Source organism: Octopus bimaculoides, chromosome 26, assembly GCF_046866305.1.
Source record: "Octopus bimaculoides isolate indiv1 chromosome 26, ASM4686630v1, whole genome shotgun sequence".
In the NCBI taxonomy this organism is placed as follows: domain Eukaryota; kingdom Metazoa; phylum Mollusca; class Cephalopoda; order Octopoda; family Octopodidae; genus Octopus; species Octopus bimaculoides.
In genome coordinates, this window is record NC_142953.1 from 11,258,610 (window position 1) to 11,278,609 (window position 20,000).

Sequence of the window (20,000 nt, forward strand, 5' to 3'; positions counted from 1 at the left end):
TTTGCATGTATTTGCATATGGTTGCATGTGAACATTTATGCAGTGCATTTGTGCATTTTAGTGTTGTGTGTGTGTGTGTGTATATATATATATATATGTACCTACATGTATATACTGTATATATAGTATAGATATATAAGTAGGTATATATGTATGAATGTATATACATATATATGTGTGTGTGTATGTATATATATGTGTTTATGTGAGGGTGTATGTATGTAATGTATATATATGTATGAGGTATGTAAAGTGTTTATATATATATATACATATATATATATATATATATATATATATATATATATATATATATATATATATATATATATTTTCTCTTTACTCTCTCTTTTACTTGTTTCAGTCATTTGACTGTGGCCATGCTGGAGCACTGCCTTTATAGTCGAGCAAATCGACCCCCGGACTTATTCGTTCTAAGCCTAGTACTTATTCTATCAGGCTCTTTTGCCGAACCGCTAAGTTACGGGGATGTAAACACACCAGCATCGGTTGTCATACAATGTTGGGGGGACAAACAGAGGCACACAAGCATATACACACACACACATATATATATATATACATATATATACGATGGGCTTCTTTCAGTTTCCGTCTACCAAATCCACTCACAAGGCTTTGGTCAGCCCGAGGCTATAATAGAAGACACTTGCCCAAGGTGCCACGCAGTGGGAATGAACTCAGAACCATGCGGTTGGTAAGCAAGCTACTTACCACACAGCCACTCCTGCGCTTCTAATAATAATCATGCTTTCAAGTTTGGACACAAACCCAGCAGTTTTGGGCCAGGGATTGGTTGATTGACCCTAGTGCTCAACTGATTACTTATTTTATTAACTCTGAAAGGATGAAAGGCAAAGTCCACCTTGGCTTTATGTTCTGAGCTCAAATGAATCTGAGGTTAACTTTGCCTTTCATCTTTTTGGAGTTGATAAAATAAGAACCAGTTGGTTACTGGGGTTGATGTAATTGACTTATCTGGGGCCTCCCCACTCCACTGCGAAATAGCTGTCCTTGTGCCAAAAATTTGAAACCTATATCATCATCATCATCGTCATTTAATGTCCGCTTTCCATACTAGCATGGGTTGGACGATTTGACTGAGGACTGGTGGACCAGGAGGCGACACCAGGCTCCAATCTGATTTGGATGCCCTTCCTAACGCCAACCACTCCGAGAGTGTAGCGGGTGCTTTTACGTGCCACTGGCACGAGGGCCAGTCACGCGGGTACTGGTGACGGCCACGCTCAAAATGGTGTATTTTACGTGTCACCTGCACAGGAGCCAATCCATCAGCACTGGCAACGATCTCGCTCGAATGTTTTTTCAAATATAATAATAATAATAAGGATGATTTCAAATTTTAGCACATGAGCAGCAGTTTCTGGGGAGGGGTTAAGTCGATGCAACTGACCCCAGTGTTCAACTGTTACTTATTTTATTGACCCTGAGATGGTAAAAGGCAAAGTTGACTCTGGCAGCAGTTGAACTCAGAATGTAAAGACAGATAAAATGCTGTTGAGCATTTTGCCCCGTGTGCTAACAATTCTGTCGGCTTCCCACAATATATAGAGAAAATGTCACACAATCACATGTAATTTTGTTGTTGTTGTTGTTGTTATTGATTGTGGTTATCACCATCATCATTAATTTCATGTTTATAGCAGCTAATTGAACTCAGAAGACGGTTTATATCTAACACTGAAGTTGGTTTCCATGCCAACACATTCAACAAGTTGGTTTGCTAATGAGATGAGACCATGATAACATCCAACACATGCTGTAAGAGTCTCTGTCAGTTCTGTTTCACTATTCTCTGCACCCCATCCCCTCTGTCTGATGCATTGGAGTAAGGAAGGACAGCGGAGAAGTAATTTGAGAAACGGAAGAGAAACAGAAACTGGTTCATCGTGGACATTGCAGAGAAAGATAAGAGAAAGAGCAAAGCAGAGAGAAAAGAAGACATCCTCACATAGTTATTGCATAATTGGAGTGGTGGCTACAGTTACTCTTGCTGTGTTGTGTTTATGGTATGGATACGAGAGGAGGGGACATGCTCTAATGAGGACCAAAAGAACTCAAACATCCCCTGCCAGCATCCAGCATCAGTGTTGGTCAGCAATGATGGTGGGAGTGATACTGTGAGAAGAGGCTGAAATTAGCATGATGTCCAGTTAACAGTTGATGATAGCAATGCTTTACAGTACAAGCTGGCTGTAAGCATCTGAATATGTAAATGTGTTTTTCACCCACAGAACATTTCTGATTTTCTGTCTAGTCAGTCCTGCTACAGATCTGCTTTGTTAGAAGCTTCGGTGACAGCTGAAAGTTGTTACTTACTGTGTACTTCCAACTGGTCTGAACACATCACATCACTCTTCCATTGCCAGAGGACTTTCAGTAGCTGGAAATGATAAATGAGGTCACCACGAAGAGACATCTGTACATGATTGGATTATACTGCTAAACATTTGTACCACATTGAGTACCACTCTCTGAGTCTCTGTGTTTAGGTCCTAGTGACAGGCCGAAGCGAGATGACTAGGAATCACATGAAACTGCAAGTTTTTACACCAAAGTGTCTCCTCCTTAGAAGGATACTGTGACAACTGTGATTAAGAAATAAGAAATGTTAGCACGCCGAAAAAAAGGCGGTGAGCTGGCAGAAACGTTAGCACACCGGGCGAAATGCTTAGCGGCATTTCATCTGCCGTTACATTCTGAGTTCAAATTCCGCCGAGGCCGACTTTGCCTTTCATTCTTTCGGGGTCGATAAATTAAGTACCAGTTACGCACTGGGGCTGATGTAATCGACTTAATCCCTTGTTTGTCCCCTCTACGTTTAGCCCCTTGTGGGCAATAAAGAAATAAGAAGGATACTGTGATAACATCTATAGGTCCCTCACTTCCGGTGGTTTTACTGTATGCCCTGACACCAGCCAAGAGTATTTCTGCTTCCCTGCATTGAGGTGGATTGTCGTCACATATGCTAGTTAACCCAGGTTCTACTATTCCAGGCTAGTGTAGACCTGGCAACAACATTGCTATCATCACATTTTGATATCAATAATAATTGGTGAATTTGGTTTCTTTTACCTTTTCCTTGTTTCAGTCATTAGGCTGTGGCCATGCTAGGGCACCACCTTGAAGAATTTTTAGTTGAACGGATCAACTCCAGTACTTAATTTTTTTTGTTCAACTTGGTACTTATTCTGTTGGTCTCTTTTGCTGAACTGTTAAGTTACAGAGATATAAGCATGCCCAACACCAGTTTTCAAGTAGTGGTGGAGGATAAAGACAGACAGACAGGTGCATGCACACATACACGCACATACATCCATATGACAGGCTTCTTTCAGTTTCAATCCACCAAATCCACCCGCCAGGCTTTGGCCTGCCTGAGGCTATAAAAGAAGACATTTGCCCAAGGTGCCATGCAGTGGGACTGAACAAACCATATGGCTAGGAAGCAAGCTTCTTACCACACAGCCATACTTACGCCTATGTGAGTAAATCCTATGTGACAAATCTGGATAAGTTAGGATTTTCAGAAAAAGAAGTCAACTAATCCAATTCATACATTACAAATACAATCTGTTAGTGGAACAGTAAAAATATGTAAGCCTTTTCTCAAGTTTGCACTACGAATTTTGTCTTTGTTATCGGTATTCCAATGATGGAGATTTGCACTTTTATTAGAAACCATCTCCTTCCTAAGAAGAAGATTTCAAATAATTAAAAATGGAAGCAAACATACACACATGCATGTGTCTGTGTATGCATGCATGTATACATATATAGATACTCACACTCCTCAAATAAGTGTATGGTTTATGGGAATACGATTGGCTATTCAAGGACAGCTCTCTCATTACCTAATAGATGTACGGGGTATATTTTATGGCGATGTTCTAAGTGTGCTATTCAGTTGAACTTTGGTATACCTTTTAAATCTGTGTATGTGTGTAAACATGCAGCTATGTGCCTGTAGTTGTATGTATATATGTGGGTGAATGTATGCATATGCATTTTATGAATTTTTCAAATCTAATCTATTTATTAGTGTTTATGAGGTTTTCTCTATTGCGCCAGCCATTTACGTTTGAAAATGGAAAGAAGCAACTATGTATATTTAATCTCTAAAGATCACATTAATAGTGTACAAAATTTGAATCTATCAGACATTTAAATATTTAACTCTTTGTGGTTAGTCATATGTTAGCATAAAGAGGTCTGAAACAAGATGAATACCCAGACTGCATACAGTGAGGGTTAGGTTGGAGTTAGGGTGTGTCTCTTAACTCACCAGTGCAGTGTCAATGAAGTTTATTCACACATTACTCCTCTGTCGGTGTTAGTATTTCATGCATGCTCATTTATACATATGTGCATGTGTATGTGTCATATGTGCATACATGAATGCCCATACATACATACACATGTGCACAATAAGCTTCTTTGGGTTTCTTATTTCTTTATTGCTCACAAGGGGCTAAACACAAAGAGATTAAGTCGATTACATCAACCCCAGTGCGTAACTGGTACTTAATTTATCAACCTTGAAAGGATGAAAGGCAAAGTCGACCTCAGCGGGATTTGAACTCAGAACGTAATGGCAGACGTAATGCTGCTAAGCATTTCGCCCCGGGGCATGCTAACGTTTCTGCCAGCTCGCTGCATTTAGATTTCTGCCTACCAAATCTACTCACACAGCTTTGGTTGGTATGGGGCCCATGTTTACCACACAGTAGGACTGAACTTGAAACCACATGGTTGGGAAGCAAACTTCTTACCGTACAGCCACACCTGTGTCTTATATGTATATGTATAAATATATGTATATATACATAGGACCACACCTCTGGCAGTAGACTGGATGATAGTAATCTGTTTGGAGCACTAAATTCACCTGTAGCAGTCATACATGTAACAGAACACACAAGAGATATACTTAAGTGTGTGTGTCTGTCTGTATGTATGTATGTACAGGTACATTAAATCACCATTTTTACGTGTTCTGCCTTGCTTGCATGAGCTCACTTCTTGTACTGTTATGTTATTTCCTTCATAACATTCATCTTCCTGAGATCAACTTAACAAATTCTTCCCAATACTTTTTGTTTTATTTTTATTTTCCAAAAATTTCTTCCACTTGGATTGTTTTGCATATGTTACCATAAAAGTATTCCTGTGTGTGTGTGTGTTTGTGCATGTGTATACGTCTGTATATGTTTGAGGGTGTGTCTGTGTATACACATACATTCAACTACACAATCTCTTAGATTTACTGCAAAGAAGCTGAAGAACTAAAAGCAAAATGATTATATTCTTCACATTTATTTCTTCTTCATTAATAATCTACATTCAATGACTCTTCTGGGACTACAAATACCATCATTTTGAGGTTAATGCTACTCCATAACTATGCAAATATAATTATCTCTGATGTTTAAACTCAGAATTGTACCGATGATATCTACAAGACTGAAATGTGTAAGCAGCTGAAATAAAATTGAATAAATATAAAATAGATTGGGCAAATTTTTGTGTATTTTTGAAATTTGTTTTACAAATTTATTTTCAAAATATTATGAGTCAACAAATAGATATTTTCCAGTGAAACATTGCACCATAATTACAAAAAATTTAATTGAATAACGAGCTGATGGATTAACCAGAACATTATTTTGTTTGTGTTGTGTTGCATGATTTATTTTTTAGATGTCATAAGGAAAGTAAATTGTTTGGAAAAATATGCCTTTTGTAGTCAAAAGAAATGGATTAAGAACCCAATATGTTTCTATCTATCTATCTGTCTGTCTGTCTGTATTATGACCTCCATACCTCAAGGGTATGCTCTGGCATGTGCCACTATCTCTCACTCTCTTCTCTTACTCGACCATCCCATTTATACCCTTGTGAGTATGCCCGGCATTTTGCCACCATTTCTCTCCTGCTCTCCCTTGCACTCCTGCTCTCTCTCTTGTCCTCCCTCTGCTCCTGCTCTTCCCTCAGGTTGGGTAACCATGTATCTTCTTTACAACAGCACACCTGTTTCTGCTCTGATAGCAGTGGGCAGGAATATGGTCTGTGGGGGGGCCAAGGACACTGGAAGTCTCCATTGTCACAGATTTGATCATAAATGACTGGATACTTTGATAGTTTACTTTTCTCAGTTTACTGTTCCACAGTCAGGTGGTTGGCAATTGAATTGACTCCCCCACCTGGATTACCAGGTGAGGAGGGTGTTGTGGAACCTCAGAAGGATGAAAAACAAAACCTATCACAGGACAGATGAGCTCATTGTGAGCTAACAGCCATCCACATGAGTTGTGTCTCATAAAAAACATCCTTCCTGTGGGCGAGCAAACCATGTAGCCAGTCCAAGACTGTAGCCACAACAACTCTAATGGAAAACATACTGTTGGTATCTGTTTTCCCCCCACATTGAAAAAGAATTCATTCCATCACTTTTATATGGTATAGTAAAATTGCAGAATCAATACAACCTGATGCATAATAATTCAAATAAATACTTCTACACATAAAACCGCCAAAGAAATAAATAACGTTATCAAAAAATACACACCTGTGAATTACAGTACCAGGTTATCAGGAGGTTTTTCAGATGTAGCAAGTCTTTTCACCAACATTCCAGTTACAGAAACAATTGAAGTTATATTAATTGTATACAAAATAAAAGCCAGCCATGATTTCATCAAATTTATATATATATATATATATATATATATATATATATATATATATAAATAAATCAAGATGTTAGCAACTTGCACATTGGAAGTAGAGTTTCTTTGCCCGTAAAGCAAGCTATATCAACAAAAAGATGGAATAGCTATGAGTTCTCCCTTAGGACTCATGTTTGCCACATTCTACTTATAGAAAATAAAATAACACTCAATGCAAGCATATAACTAGATATGTACAGTAGACGATATACTGTTTATAATGGACACATTAGAAGAGGCTGAGAAATTGGATGTAGACCTAGAAAACAGCTTAGTACTAATATTTAGCATCCAAAACAATACCAATGCAACTGCATTTCTAAACATGACCGTTCAGATTAAAAACTATAGATCTATTATGTCAGTTTATTCAGATACAAACAAATGCATAGACCTGCATTGAGATAACAAAAATGCTCGCATAACTACAGAATGTCAGTAATAAAATCACTACTTCAGAGAGCATTTAGATTCTCTGTCACACATGAAACAATTGATAAAGGAACGCACAGAATGAAACAAAAACACTAATCAACCACAGATATTCAAAGAGACTAGAAGATCAAGTTTCTGATGAATGTTGACGAAAATACAATGCAACAAATACATTAGACAATATCGCAACTAAAAATTATACGTATTACTCACCAAATGTATTATGTGGAACAAAAGAGACAAACATGCAGTGAAAACTATAAAACAAAACCAGAAAATGTGTTGTCACACCAAACCATAAGCCAATACTAGTAATAAGAGAGAGTACCTCCTCGTTAACAATACGCTGTAATCATGTAAAGCTGAAAACGAAGTCGACTGACCAATGTAATTTATACATTTGGCTTTAAAGTGAATAGTTGTGTTTTGCCTTTGTAGCAGTTGATTGTAATACTGTTATACTAGTCATTGTGTATGTCACCATTCTGTACTACCTGATTGACTATGTGAGTGGTTAGTTTGAGCTATATTGTTTTCACCTGATATTTTTCAGCATCTCAGAAATAATCAATAATGGTCTAGCAGTTTTCCTTGCTTTCCTATCCTTAATTGTACTTTCATCCATACAATTTTCAACTTTTGTTAAGTCTACATTGGGTTGTTCCTTTGCCTCTCATGCATACTTCATGTTCAGCAATCTTTTTGTAGTAAGCTTTCCAAGCCTTTCTCTTCTCTCAGTACAGGTGAGGGTAAGTGGCATTCCATCACACATTTCCTCAACAATATCTCAATTTCCATTGGTCCTCTGTGTTGTGATCCAGAACACCACAAGGCATTTGATTCTCTCATCACAAAATGTTGGCAAACCTTTTACTTTCAGCTTATCTCTATGATACCAAGAACTGATATTTAGTTTCTCTGCCCAATTATGTTCCTTTCCCTCTTCTTTCATTCAGTCTTTCTAAGGCTGTCTTTTGGCTTTTATGAATCTCTCCTGCCATTCTTATTTCTCTATTGCCCACAAAGGGGCTAAACATAGAGGGGACAAACAAGGACAGACAAAGGGATTAAGTTGATTACATCAACCCCAGTGCGTAACTGGTACTTTATTTATCAACTCCGAAAGGATGAAAGGCAAAGTTGACCTCGGTGGAATTTGAACTCAGAACGTAGCGATGACCGAAATATCGCTAAGCATTTCGCCCAGTGTGCTAACGTTTCTGCCAGCTCGCCGCCTTCTACCAAAATGTTACCTTTTATATGTTACCTCTCCTGCCATTCTACCAAAATGCTACCTTTCGTATGACTGGTACCTTGATACAGCCAGAGTGGCAGTGGGATGATAACATTATACAGCTGTCATTCATGGTTATACACATGACGTTGCACACATTTGTTCGCACAAAACCACAAGTTCAAAGGAGTGGGGTAAATCGATTGACCCCAAAAGAATGAAAGGCAAAGTTAACCTCGATGGCATTTGAATCCAGAACATAAGGACAGATGAAATGCCATTAATCATTTTTCCTGACACAGTAACGATTCTACCAGCTTGGTGCCTTCAATTCATATGTAATATGTGCCACAGAAATTATATTTGTTAGTTACTCTTAATTTCTGTACTAATATAGAATATTTCTCACAACTAAGTTATAAAATTACCTGGTGCGCTTTACCCACAGGAACTACCACAAACTTTTTCTCCACCTTGGGAATGTATTATTTATCCTTTTCTCCATCAATGATTGGCTCCTTTTCTATCATTGCATTTAACTTACTGATCCTTTCTTCAACAACACCACTGCCCTTCTCTTTCCATTTTCCAAAATTCTTTACCATACTCTTATACTTATTACTCAGCTCGTTTGCGAAACTCCTCTGATTCCAACAATAAGAACTCTAACTTAAATTTACTAATGCTTCTGGATTCCCTATACTTAGTTCTTTTCTACATGAGCAATCGTAATTCCTTATGACTAATAATTCCCAAATCCCCTGTATAAATATGCCCACATTCTTCATAAAGGAAATGAGAATTCCTACAGTCAAATTCACATAGAAAAATTTCTCTAAATCTGGCATAGACACATTTAGTGTAATTGGATAATAACCTAACTATGGTAGCTCTGTAAGTGTAACTAATGCACATTTCCTTATCTGTGATTTCAGCCAGAAAAGGCTATTTATCTTGTTATCCTTAAATATTGAATTTAAATGTAAATTGCCTATAGGCTTATTAATATAAAGTATCATTATAAAATCCATTATTTATATATACATATTTATATAATATCTTTATTATTATATTTTAAGTGATCATCACCATCATCATTTTATCATCTACTTCTCCATGATTGCTTGGGCTGGATGAAGTTTTTATTGAGGCAAATTTTCTATGGCTAGATGCCCTTCTTATCAGCAACCTTCACCTGTTTCTGACCATTGTAGTATTTCCTCATAGCCAGATGCGGTTACTCAGAATACTGGGAATGAATGACACTGCTTGTATGACAGTGACACTCGTTTACAACTACCACACAATGTCAGCACAACTCTCTCACACACACATACTCATACACACAGTATTCTTCTTTCGCTTTTTGTCTACCAAATCCATTCAACAGAAAGAATACGGAGACAAGGAGAAAAACACGGAGAAAAAAAATTGAATAGTGTTCAGTCAACGGTCAATCATAATATATATGTGTGTGTGTGTGTGTGTGTGTGTGTGTGTGTGTGTGTGTGTGTGTGTGTGTGTGTGTGTGTGTGTAATCACTAATAATCTTATCAAATAGTTCAAAATTACTGGGCTTCAAAATTCTTTGTTTAAAATGAATTAAAAGTTATCTGCTTATTGGAATCAAAGTTCCAGATATTGTTGCTAAAATTTCAAATAAGCTGCAACACAACCACTGCGACAAATGTGCTGCTTTGTGGAGATGGAAACAAAAGCACCCAAACTGCCAAAGATATGATGGGAATATATCTTGATGGTAATGGATGGTATTGTATGTTGGTATTGGGAGTTGAGATATTGTATTCGGGTTGGCAGGTGTGTGTGTGTGTGTGTGTGTGTGTGAGGGAGAGAGAGAGAGAAAGAGAATAAGCTATTATATTCACAGAAGTTATCAAATGGTTATTGTTATCAAGCATAGTTGAATCCAAACTCTTTTATCTAAAATGAATAAAAAGATTATCTGCTTATTAGAATGTATGGTCCAGATATTTTTATATCTTCAGTTTTATAATATTATAATATTGGCCAGTTATTGTTATCAAAAAAAGCTTTTCTCCAAACTGATCATCATCATCATTGTTTAACGTCCACTTTCCATGCTAGCATGGGTTGGACGATTTGACTGAAGACTGGCGAACTGGATGGCTGCACCAGACTCCAATCTGATCTGGCAGAGTTTCTACAGCTGGATGCCCTTTCTAACGCCAACCACTCCGAGAGTGTAGTGGGTGCTTTTATGTGCTACCAGCACGAGGGCCAGTCAGACACACACGCACACATATATATATTGCTAGCCACTACGCTTCCTTTTTTTTCTCTCCTTGTTTCTTTCTGTGGAAGAGCGTAGGCTCGAAACATTAAAGACTTTTTCACTTACTGAGCATTATACTAATACATCTGTTTGTTGTCTACACCACCTGTCTTCATCTTTTGTTTTTTATATACGACAGGCTTCTTTCAGTTCCTGTCCGCCAAATCCACTCACAAGATTTTGGTCAGTCCAAGATCGTAGTAGAAAGCAGTTTCCCAATATATCACGCAGTGGGACTGAACCCAGAACCATGTGGTTGGGAAGCAGGTTACTTACCACACAGAGCCATGTATAAGCACACACACATGCATATATATGTACGTATGCATGTACTTACATAAAACCCATTTCATTAAATAAAACAGATATTGGCTTTTAGTGGAGTAGAATGTGATTGCGTTGATAAAATTCAGAAAAATAGTGTCATATTTACAGCAAATATACCAACGAGAAATTAATTTCATTTAATTGTATTTCAAGGTAATAAATATTTTTCATTTGAAACTTAATATATATATATATATACACACGACAGGCTTCTTTCAGTTTCTGTCTACCAAATCCACTCACAAGTCTTTGGTTGACCTGAGGCTATAGAACACAATTGCCTAAGATGCCATGCAGTGGGATGAACCCAGAACCATGTGGTTGGGAAGCAAGCTTCTTGCCACACAGCCATGCCTGTATATAGGGAGAATTCACAAAAAAACAAAAGACGAAGACAGGTGATGTAGACAACAAACAGATGTATTAGTTTAATGCTTGGGAAGTGAAAAAGTCTTTAACGTTTCGAGCCTACGCTCTTCCACGGAAAGGAACAGGGAGAGAAAATAAAGAATGTGTAGTGGCTAGTGATCTATCATGGTGTGCATGTTTTGTGTGTGCGTGTATGTTTGTACTTGCCTGGTATTCAGGAATTACAAGATAAAGACGGCAAAACATCTCACAAGCCGGATTTGCATAACATTCATTTTTAGAAATTGGAACCTCTAGAACAAGTCATTAGACTCAGAATTTTTGGTACCCATGAAGAGTATTATGAAATGTGTGAGTGTGTTATTTATACATACATACATATACATATATATATGTGCACACACATGTATTGGAGTATAACTTTGGAAGTATAGTTTTCCCACCTTGTGTAATATCAGGCAACATGGTATATATATATATATATATATATATATATACATAAAGTTGTTCTATCAAATTTCTTAGTGCTTATGCAAAATGATGAAATAAATATTAAGTTTCAAATGAAAAATATTTATTACCTTGAAATACAATTAAATGAAATTAATTTCTCGTTGGTATATTTGCTGTAAATATGACACTATTTTTCTGAATTTTATCAACGCAATCACATTCTACTCCACTAAAAGCCAATATCTGTTTTATTTAATGAAATGGGTTTTATGTAAGTACATGCATACGTACATATATATGCATGTGTGTGTGCTTATACATGGCTCTGTGTGGTAAGTAACCTGCTTCCCAACCACATGGTTCTGGGTTCAGTCCCACTGCGTGATATATTGGGAAACTGCTTTCTACTACGATCTTGGACTGACCAAAATCTTGTGAGTGGATTTGGCGGACAGGAACTGAAAGAAGCCTGTCGTATATATGTATGTATGTATATATATATATATGTGTGTGTGTGTGTGTGTAGTTCAAATTTGCTAAAAGACAAAGACAGATGAAGCAACGACAAGCAGGTGTATTAGTTTAATGCTTGGGAAGGAAGGAAAAGTTTTGGACGTTTCAAGCCTACACTCCCTGAGAGAAAGGTTTAAGAGGAAAAAAAAAACAGAGAAAATGAAAAAAAAAAAAAAAAAAAAAAATCCTGGGGAGAGCAGAAAACGTGTAGGTATTAACAATTCAACATGATGAAGTGTGTGTGTGTGTAGCTCTGAAAAGTAATTATATTCCTTCCTGAATAAAAGAAGTTGATAGAAAACAATCATACGATTTCATAAAATAATTAACGTTGTATAAAGTAGAAATTATATGTCTTTAATTTAAATTAAGACATAAACATACATATTGTACATGCATACACATACACAAACCTACTGCTTCTCTAAGTATTTGTAAAGTTTATCCTTGTGCTTAAACTGTACTTACGTCTCTGTGAGTGTGAAGGTGTATGTATGTGATAGACAGATGTATGTGAGAGTGTGTGTGTCTATGTATTCACTTTCTGCTTGAAAAAGTACAATTTCAAAAAAATCACTGCATATTGCGACAAACTCGTCATTTGAAGTAAATTGATGATTTCAAAAATTGGAGTCAGTCTAGTAAAACAGATATCATTGTTACATTCAGTATTCCCAAATTGCCACAAATCCATTGAAATTATGTCGGCAATGTTAGTTACAAATTAACAAGCCAGAACCCGACTTGTCAAAATAAATGTGTTCCCTAACATCCTTTATGGTTAATATATATATAATACAAGGGGAGTAAGCAATGCTACATTCCTTGAATAATTATTTCCCTTCGCTTCTTTTCCTGGACACCTTTTGTACCACCGGTGATCTCATAAAATCTCGTGTTGCACACTCGCCTAAGAAAATGGCAGAATTGTCTCCAGCGTTTCAACTAAGATTGAATAATTGCCAATACATTTTCATGAAACCACAGTACTCTGTCATTAAATTTTTTTTTTATCTATTCCACCAGTGTGTGTGTGTGTGTGTGTGCACGCTGATAAGTCTCTGGCTTTGGATAAAAGAAAATACAATAGGATGAGCCAATTAAGATTTTATTCAACATGTTCCCCTGTTAGATTCACATACTTATTGCAGCGATTCTTCAGTTTTTCTAAGCCTTGTAAAAGAACTTGGAATGTTGGGCCTTTAACACACACACACACACACACACACACACATGTACATATGCATATATGTGTGTGTGTGTGTGTGTGTGTGTGTGTGTATATATATATCATCATCATCATCATCATCGTTTAACGTCCGCTTTCCATGCTAGCATGGGTTGGACGATTTGACTGAGGACTGGTGAAACCGGATGGCTACACCAGGCTCCAATCTAATTTGGCAGAGTTTCTACAGCTGGATGCCCTTCCTAACGCCAACCACTCAGAGAGTGTAATGGGTGCTTTAAGAATTTAAGGAATGGAGAAAACGCATGTTATAATTGCATACTTTATTCCTACATATGTTTCAAAGGATTACAACCTGTGTGATCCATAGGGATCTTTGATATTAAAATTGTAACCTTCTCATCAGGGAAAGCATGGGAATCATCTTAAACGTAAGACATGACCGATTATGAAAACAATAGATGGATAAGATTATGACTTGATTCATTTCTATCAGAAGAATTTTTATTCATTAAGATAGAAGAAATACACATAATTATATATATATATATATATATATATATATATATATATATATATATATATATATATAAACACACACACATGTATATAGAAATCATAAAAGTCAGGTGGTATGAGACGTGAATTTTTATTTATTTAAACCATGTAGCATCCTGAGTATATATATTTCACAAAGTTCTTCATGTAGTATTTATTTCATTGTGGAAGAAATTATACTTACATGCTTGTAGCAATATGTATGCTCCATATTGCACAATACAATTGTACATTCACCAATGAATGGTGGTAGTGGGGGAACCCCAGCTCATGAGATCACTAGAACACCAACAATCGGCTTGATATGTGTGTGTGTGTGTGTGTTTTACTGTCTTCTTGCCTTGACATCACTTAGTGGTTGTAAGTGAGAATCACTGTCACGCAAGCAGTGTTCATTATTTCGTACCTGTCGTTTAATCATGTCTGGGCATGGTGACATATTACTTAGCACGGAAACAAGGTGAAAGCCAGCGATGTAAGTAGCATCCAGCTATACAAAAATCTATCTGAGCCATGCAAACATGGAAAAGCAGATATTTCATCTATCTATCTATCTATCTATCTATCTATCTATCTATCTCTCTATCTATCTATCTATCTATCTATTTTTATGGTAGTCTGGCCTTAGAGTCCCTCATAGCGTGAGGCATTAATTGTATAGTAATGCCCTTATATAAATAAAAATATATATGTTGGGAATAAATGATGGATTTTTTTCCCCTTATGATGTTTTTTTCCCCCTTATGAGGTTTTTTTCACGCTAGCTACTTGATAAATTCTTGTAAAAGAATTCATCCTATTATTGAATTTAAATCTATCTACCTATCTATCTATCTATCTATCTATCTGTCTGTATATATATATATATATATATGTATATTACATGGATGATAATATTTTAAGGCAAGACATTACAACCATATCTCACAGTTCAAGTGTTTCAATTCTGTGTATCTACACATATTTACTCAATTATTGATTTTTGTCAATGGTTTCTCCCACTGTTTTTGATGAGCCATTTTTTTATCATTAATAAAACTATCAGCATTTTTTATGACATGGATATGCTAGTACGTACATTACCCTTTTATCATTGAAATTATTCTATCAAACATAATGCTTATTTATTCACATTGTTTTGAATTAAACATACATTATCTTGTAGCTTCAAACTTTGGATGATGGTGATAGTTTATTTTTGAAATGACATTGCAGGGTAGGTGTGAGAGGCTGGATCTGCATGGTTTGAATGTAAAACAGGTTGCATATTTGGGCCCAGATATGACCTGTTTAATTGCTAAAAGGATAAACAAGGATTTAAGATTTGAGCAACTAAAAGTTTCATGCATAGATAGAACGGTGATCGGATGAGTTTGTGTAGTGTGCCACTTAGAGTACAGAAGCTTGTCTGATCTTTGTAGAATGTAAGCATGAAACTTATTGTAGCTCATTTTTAAATCTTTGGTTATTAAATGATGGAGTATTTTCTTTTGCTGATTCTAGCAATAATGCTATAGTACATTAGGTGTGTGTGTGTGTGTGTGTGTGTGTGTGTGTGCTTGTGTGTGTGTGTGTGTGTGTGTGTGTGTGTGTACCTATTGCACTCACACATATATAAATTTTTTCACAATTACTGCCATCATGTATGTAATTTTTTCTTTTATCGTTCATTTACTTGTTTCAGTCATTAGACTGTGGCCATACTAGGGCACCACCTTGAGTATAAATTGGTAAAAGAAAAACAAAAAACAGACAAAAAAAAATCAAACTGAGTGTACCAAGAATAACAACAGCAGACATACCTAGTGTATTGATGTACTTTTGGTTTTTTGAGTCTGTCCCAGTTAAACTCTGATTCAGGAAACCTTTGATGAAGTGTGTTGCAATTGTTACCCTTTCTGTTTTTGCAAACACAATGAAGGAGAATTGACTTTTATTTCTAGCAGTTTGACTGACTACATTAAGACTCTCCTCAGTGGCTCGGTTTGCTTACAGTGGATTTTAGGCAAAACAACAACGTAACTAGAAAGTTGTCAGATCGTTGTTTAGCCCAGAGTCAGCCCAGCTTGAGCAGAACTGTGATCTATGATCAATTATATTTCATCTGTGATCATTCCATGTCTTCTTTATTTTCTTTGCATGTATAATGTATCCAGGATATTACATTCTCCAATATCTCCTTTTTTTTTTCTCTATTAAAGGTAGTAAAGTTAAATATATGAAAGATTTGGCTTCTATTTCCAGCAATTGGAAAACCATGCAGAAACTTTCTTGGTAGGCCTTTAGCATTTAATCCAACGCAAATATTTTACCTGTTTAATGTTAAAACTGACTAGATCTAACCCCTTACACCTACCCTACACTGTCATTCTTAAAATATACCATTGAAATCTTGAAGCTACACAATAATGTGTCGTGGTTAATTTAAAGCAATGTGAATAAATAAGCAATGCATTTGTCGAAGAAATCTGAATGGTAATGGGTGAATGCCATTGCTGCAGTTTGGTGATACCAAGGGAATATATTTAATGTTATTCCAATAAATGAGTTTTTTTTAGCCATCTAGAGTTCTTTCCCTTGTTTATAATTATTTTTATTCAATTTTCTGTTATAACATCGTAAGATTTTTCTGCATGACAATTTAAATCGTCAAGCCTTTTGAGTATTAGTTTCACAAACGAGACCCAAATGCAGAGCATATATTTTTCTGTACTGTTAAAACAAATTAATACTAGACAGAATTCACACACACACACACACGCACACGCACACACACGTCAAATGTAATGCTTATTTATTCACATTAGTTTGACTTAATCATCCCTGATCTTAGAACTCTGAGATTTCAATGATGTGATCAGACATTTTTAGCATGGCATTATGAGGTAGTAGTGAGAGGCCAAGTTTTGATAGTTTGAACACAAGACAGGTAGAATATCTGGGCCGGATATGGCTGAATTAAATGCTAAAGGGTGTGGTGTCTTTTTGCTGTTAATGTGTTTCTTTAAAAACAAAATTTTTTAAAATTCACCTTTCTTCTTTTTCTCCTCTTCATATTTTCCAGGCAGTGGTTACTAGTTCTATGAATGCTGCAACCATCACGACTACATCTATCACCTCTTCCTCCTCAACTTCTTCTTCCTCCTCCTCCTCTTCTTTTTCCTCCTCCTCCTCCTCCTCCTCTTCCTCCACCTCCTCTACCTCCACTAAGATAGACCCAAATAATAGTTCGACCAGCTCCACAGAACAGACAGTCACAAGTAGCACTACTTCTCTGTCCGTCCCGACATCAACTGGAAAAGCAAATAACAACAACAACATCAACACCAACAACAACAACACCACCACTGCCAACAACAACAGTAACAACAATAACAACACTAGCACGTCCACTAACCTCTGCACCACAACCACTTTGGCCACTACAACATCCAGCAGCACAAGCACAAGTCTAGAACCCAACTCGGAGATTTACTGTAAGATCTGTGATGCATGCTTCAACTCACCCAAGCAAGCGACGCAGCATTACCAGGGCAAGAACCATGCCAAGAAAATGCGAACTGCTGAAGCTGCTGCAAAATTAGCCGAGGCTGTTGGAACAGGAACTATAACAGAGTAAGTGTTTTTGTTTGTTTGTTTGTTTGTTTTACTGTTTTACTGTTTAACTTGTTTAACTTGTTTCAGTCATTTTGACTGTGGCCATGCTGGATCACCGCCTTTAGTCGAGCAAATCGACCCCCAGGACTTATTCTTTGTAAGCCTAGTACTTATTCTATCGGTCTCTTTTTGCCGAACCGCTAAGTGACGGGGACGTAAACACACCAGCATCGGTTGTCAAGCAATGTTAGGGGGGACAAACACAGACACACAAACACACACATATATATATATGCATATACATATACATATATACGATGGGCTTCTTTCAGCTTCCGTCTACCAAATCCACTCACAAGTCTTTGGTTGGCCTGAGGCTACAGTAGAAGACACTTGTAATATCATAGCATAATATGTGCTGTTTTTCATGTGTTGTACACAAGGCACATATTATGCTATGATATTACATATGTAATGAAATACAGCCTCGCCTGCACCTATATGTTGTGTGTGTGTGTGTGTGTGTGTGTGTGTGTGTGTGTGTGTGTGTGTGTGTGTGTGTGTGTGTGTGTGTGTGTGTTATATATACAATGGGCTTTTTTCAGTTTCTTATTTCGTTATTGCCCACAAGGGGCTAAACATAGAGGGGACAAACAAGGACAGACAAAGGGATTAAGTCGATTACACGCCCCCAGTGCGTAACTGGTACTTAATTTATCGCCCTCAAAATAATCGTGTTTTATAATTTATTCATGTATTTGTGGCGGTGCTCCGGCATGACCAGACCCACAATTGTTCAAACCAATCAAAGAACTAACTATATGCAAAATAACCAGCAATTTTGCTTTCATTTTCTAAGGGAGATAATTAACTGCAAAGGAGTAGCTTCCCCTGGAGACCGCTTTTTCAACGGTATTTCCTGCAATGTTTGTAGCACTTATGTCTTTGTATATTTCTCCTCGTCTTGTTGGGTGGGCTGCTTTCGTAAAGATTTACGTTCTTACGTAGACATAACCCAACGTGTTAGAAAACAATTTGGTGGAATTCTGGTTTAAGTGCACCATATAACCCCTGATAGCTTTTACAGAAAGGAATGCATATGATTATGAAAAAAAAAAACTGAAAAAAAAACTGTGTTTTAACGTATAACATGTCCTCCTGACATCCTCCTCGTTTCTTTGTCACTCTGATATCTATTCATGTTTTGTCAATATCCCCCCCCCATCCCCTAAGGTAGCGAGTTGGCAGAATGGTTAGCACACCGGACCAAAAATGCTTTGCGGCATTTCGTCTATCATCACGTTCTGAGTTCAGATTCCGCCGAGGTCGACTTTGCCTTTCATCCTTTCGAGGTCGATAAATTAAGTACCAGTTGCGTACTGGGTCGATCTAATCGACTGACCTCCTCCTCTAAAATTTCGGGCCTCGTGCCTAGAGTAGAAAAAAATATTTCTTCCCCATACCATAAGGTGGCAAGTTAGCAGAATCGTCAGCACACCGACGCAAATACTTAACGATATTTCGTGTGTCGTTACGTTCTAAGTTCAAATTCCGCCCAGGTCGATTTTGTCTTTCATTCTTTCGGAGTCGATAAAATAAGTGGGTCGATATAATTGACTTACCCACACCCTCAAACTTACTGGCATTGGGCCAAAATTTGAAACCAATATTATTCTCCCCTTAAACACATTTAATGATCCCTTAGGATTTAAGCTAATTCGAACTGTCCGTATTTGAAACTTTAATTTAAGAAAGAAATTCGAGAAAGAACGGAAATTTTAGGATCTTTTGGGACGGGTGGGTGTTTAAAAATTAAAAAGAAAAAATTTTTTTTTTTTTTTTCATAATCGTATGAATTCTCGTGTATAGAACTTGAAGTACACCAAATTTTTCTGAAAATTTGAAAAAAATAAAACAATCTATGACTAGGTTATATGGGGTGCTTAAACCGGAATTCTGCCAATAATGTTCTATTGATAGAGATTCATCTTGTTAGGTGGAGGCGCAATGGCCCAGTGGTTAGGGCAGCGGACTCGCGATGATAGAATCGCGGTTTCGATTCCCAGACCGGGCGTTGTGAGTGTTTATTGAGCGAAAACACCTAAAGCTCCACGCGGCTCCGGCAGGGGATGGTGACGAACCCTGCTGTACTCTTCCACCACAACTTTCTCTCACTCTTACTTCTTGTTTCTGTTGTACTTGTAATTTCTGTTGTACCTGTGAATATCCCCCGAGAACTAT

General features: G+C 37.0%; 1 protein-coding gene across 2 annotated transcripts in view; it reads left to right on the plus strand.

Annotated features, from left to right (window-relative positions):
• Positions 1 to 20,000, plus strand: part of LOC106881685 (uncharacterized) — a 580,809-nt gene that overhangs the window by 358,323 nt on the left and 202,486 nt on the right. For both annotated transcript variants that reach the window (XM_089342776.1, XM_089342777.1), the window contains exon 4: positions 17,227 to 17,777. In XM_089342776.1, coding sequence (XP_089198902.1) covers positions 17,227 to 17,777 — 551 coding nt within the window. The remainder of the gene's footprint in view (positions 1 to 17,226; positions 17,778 to 20,000) is intronic.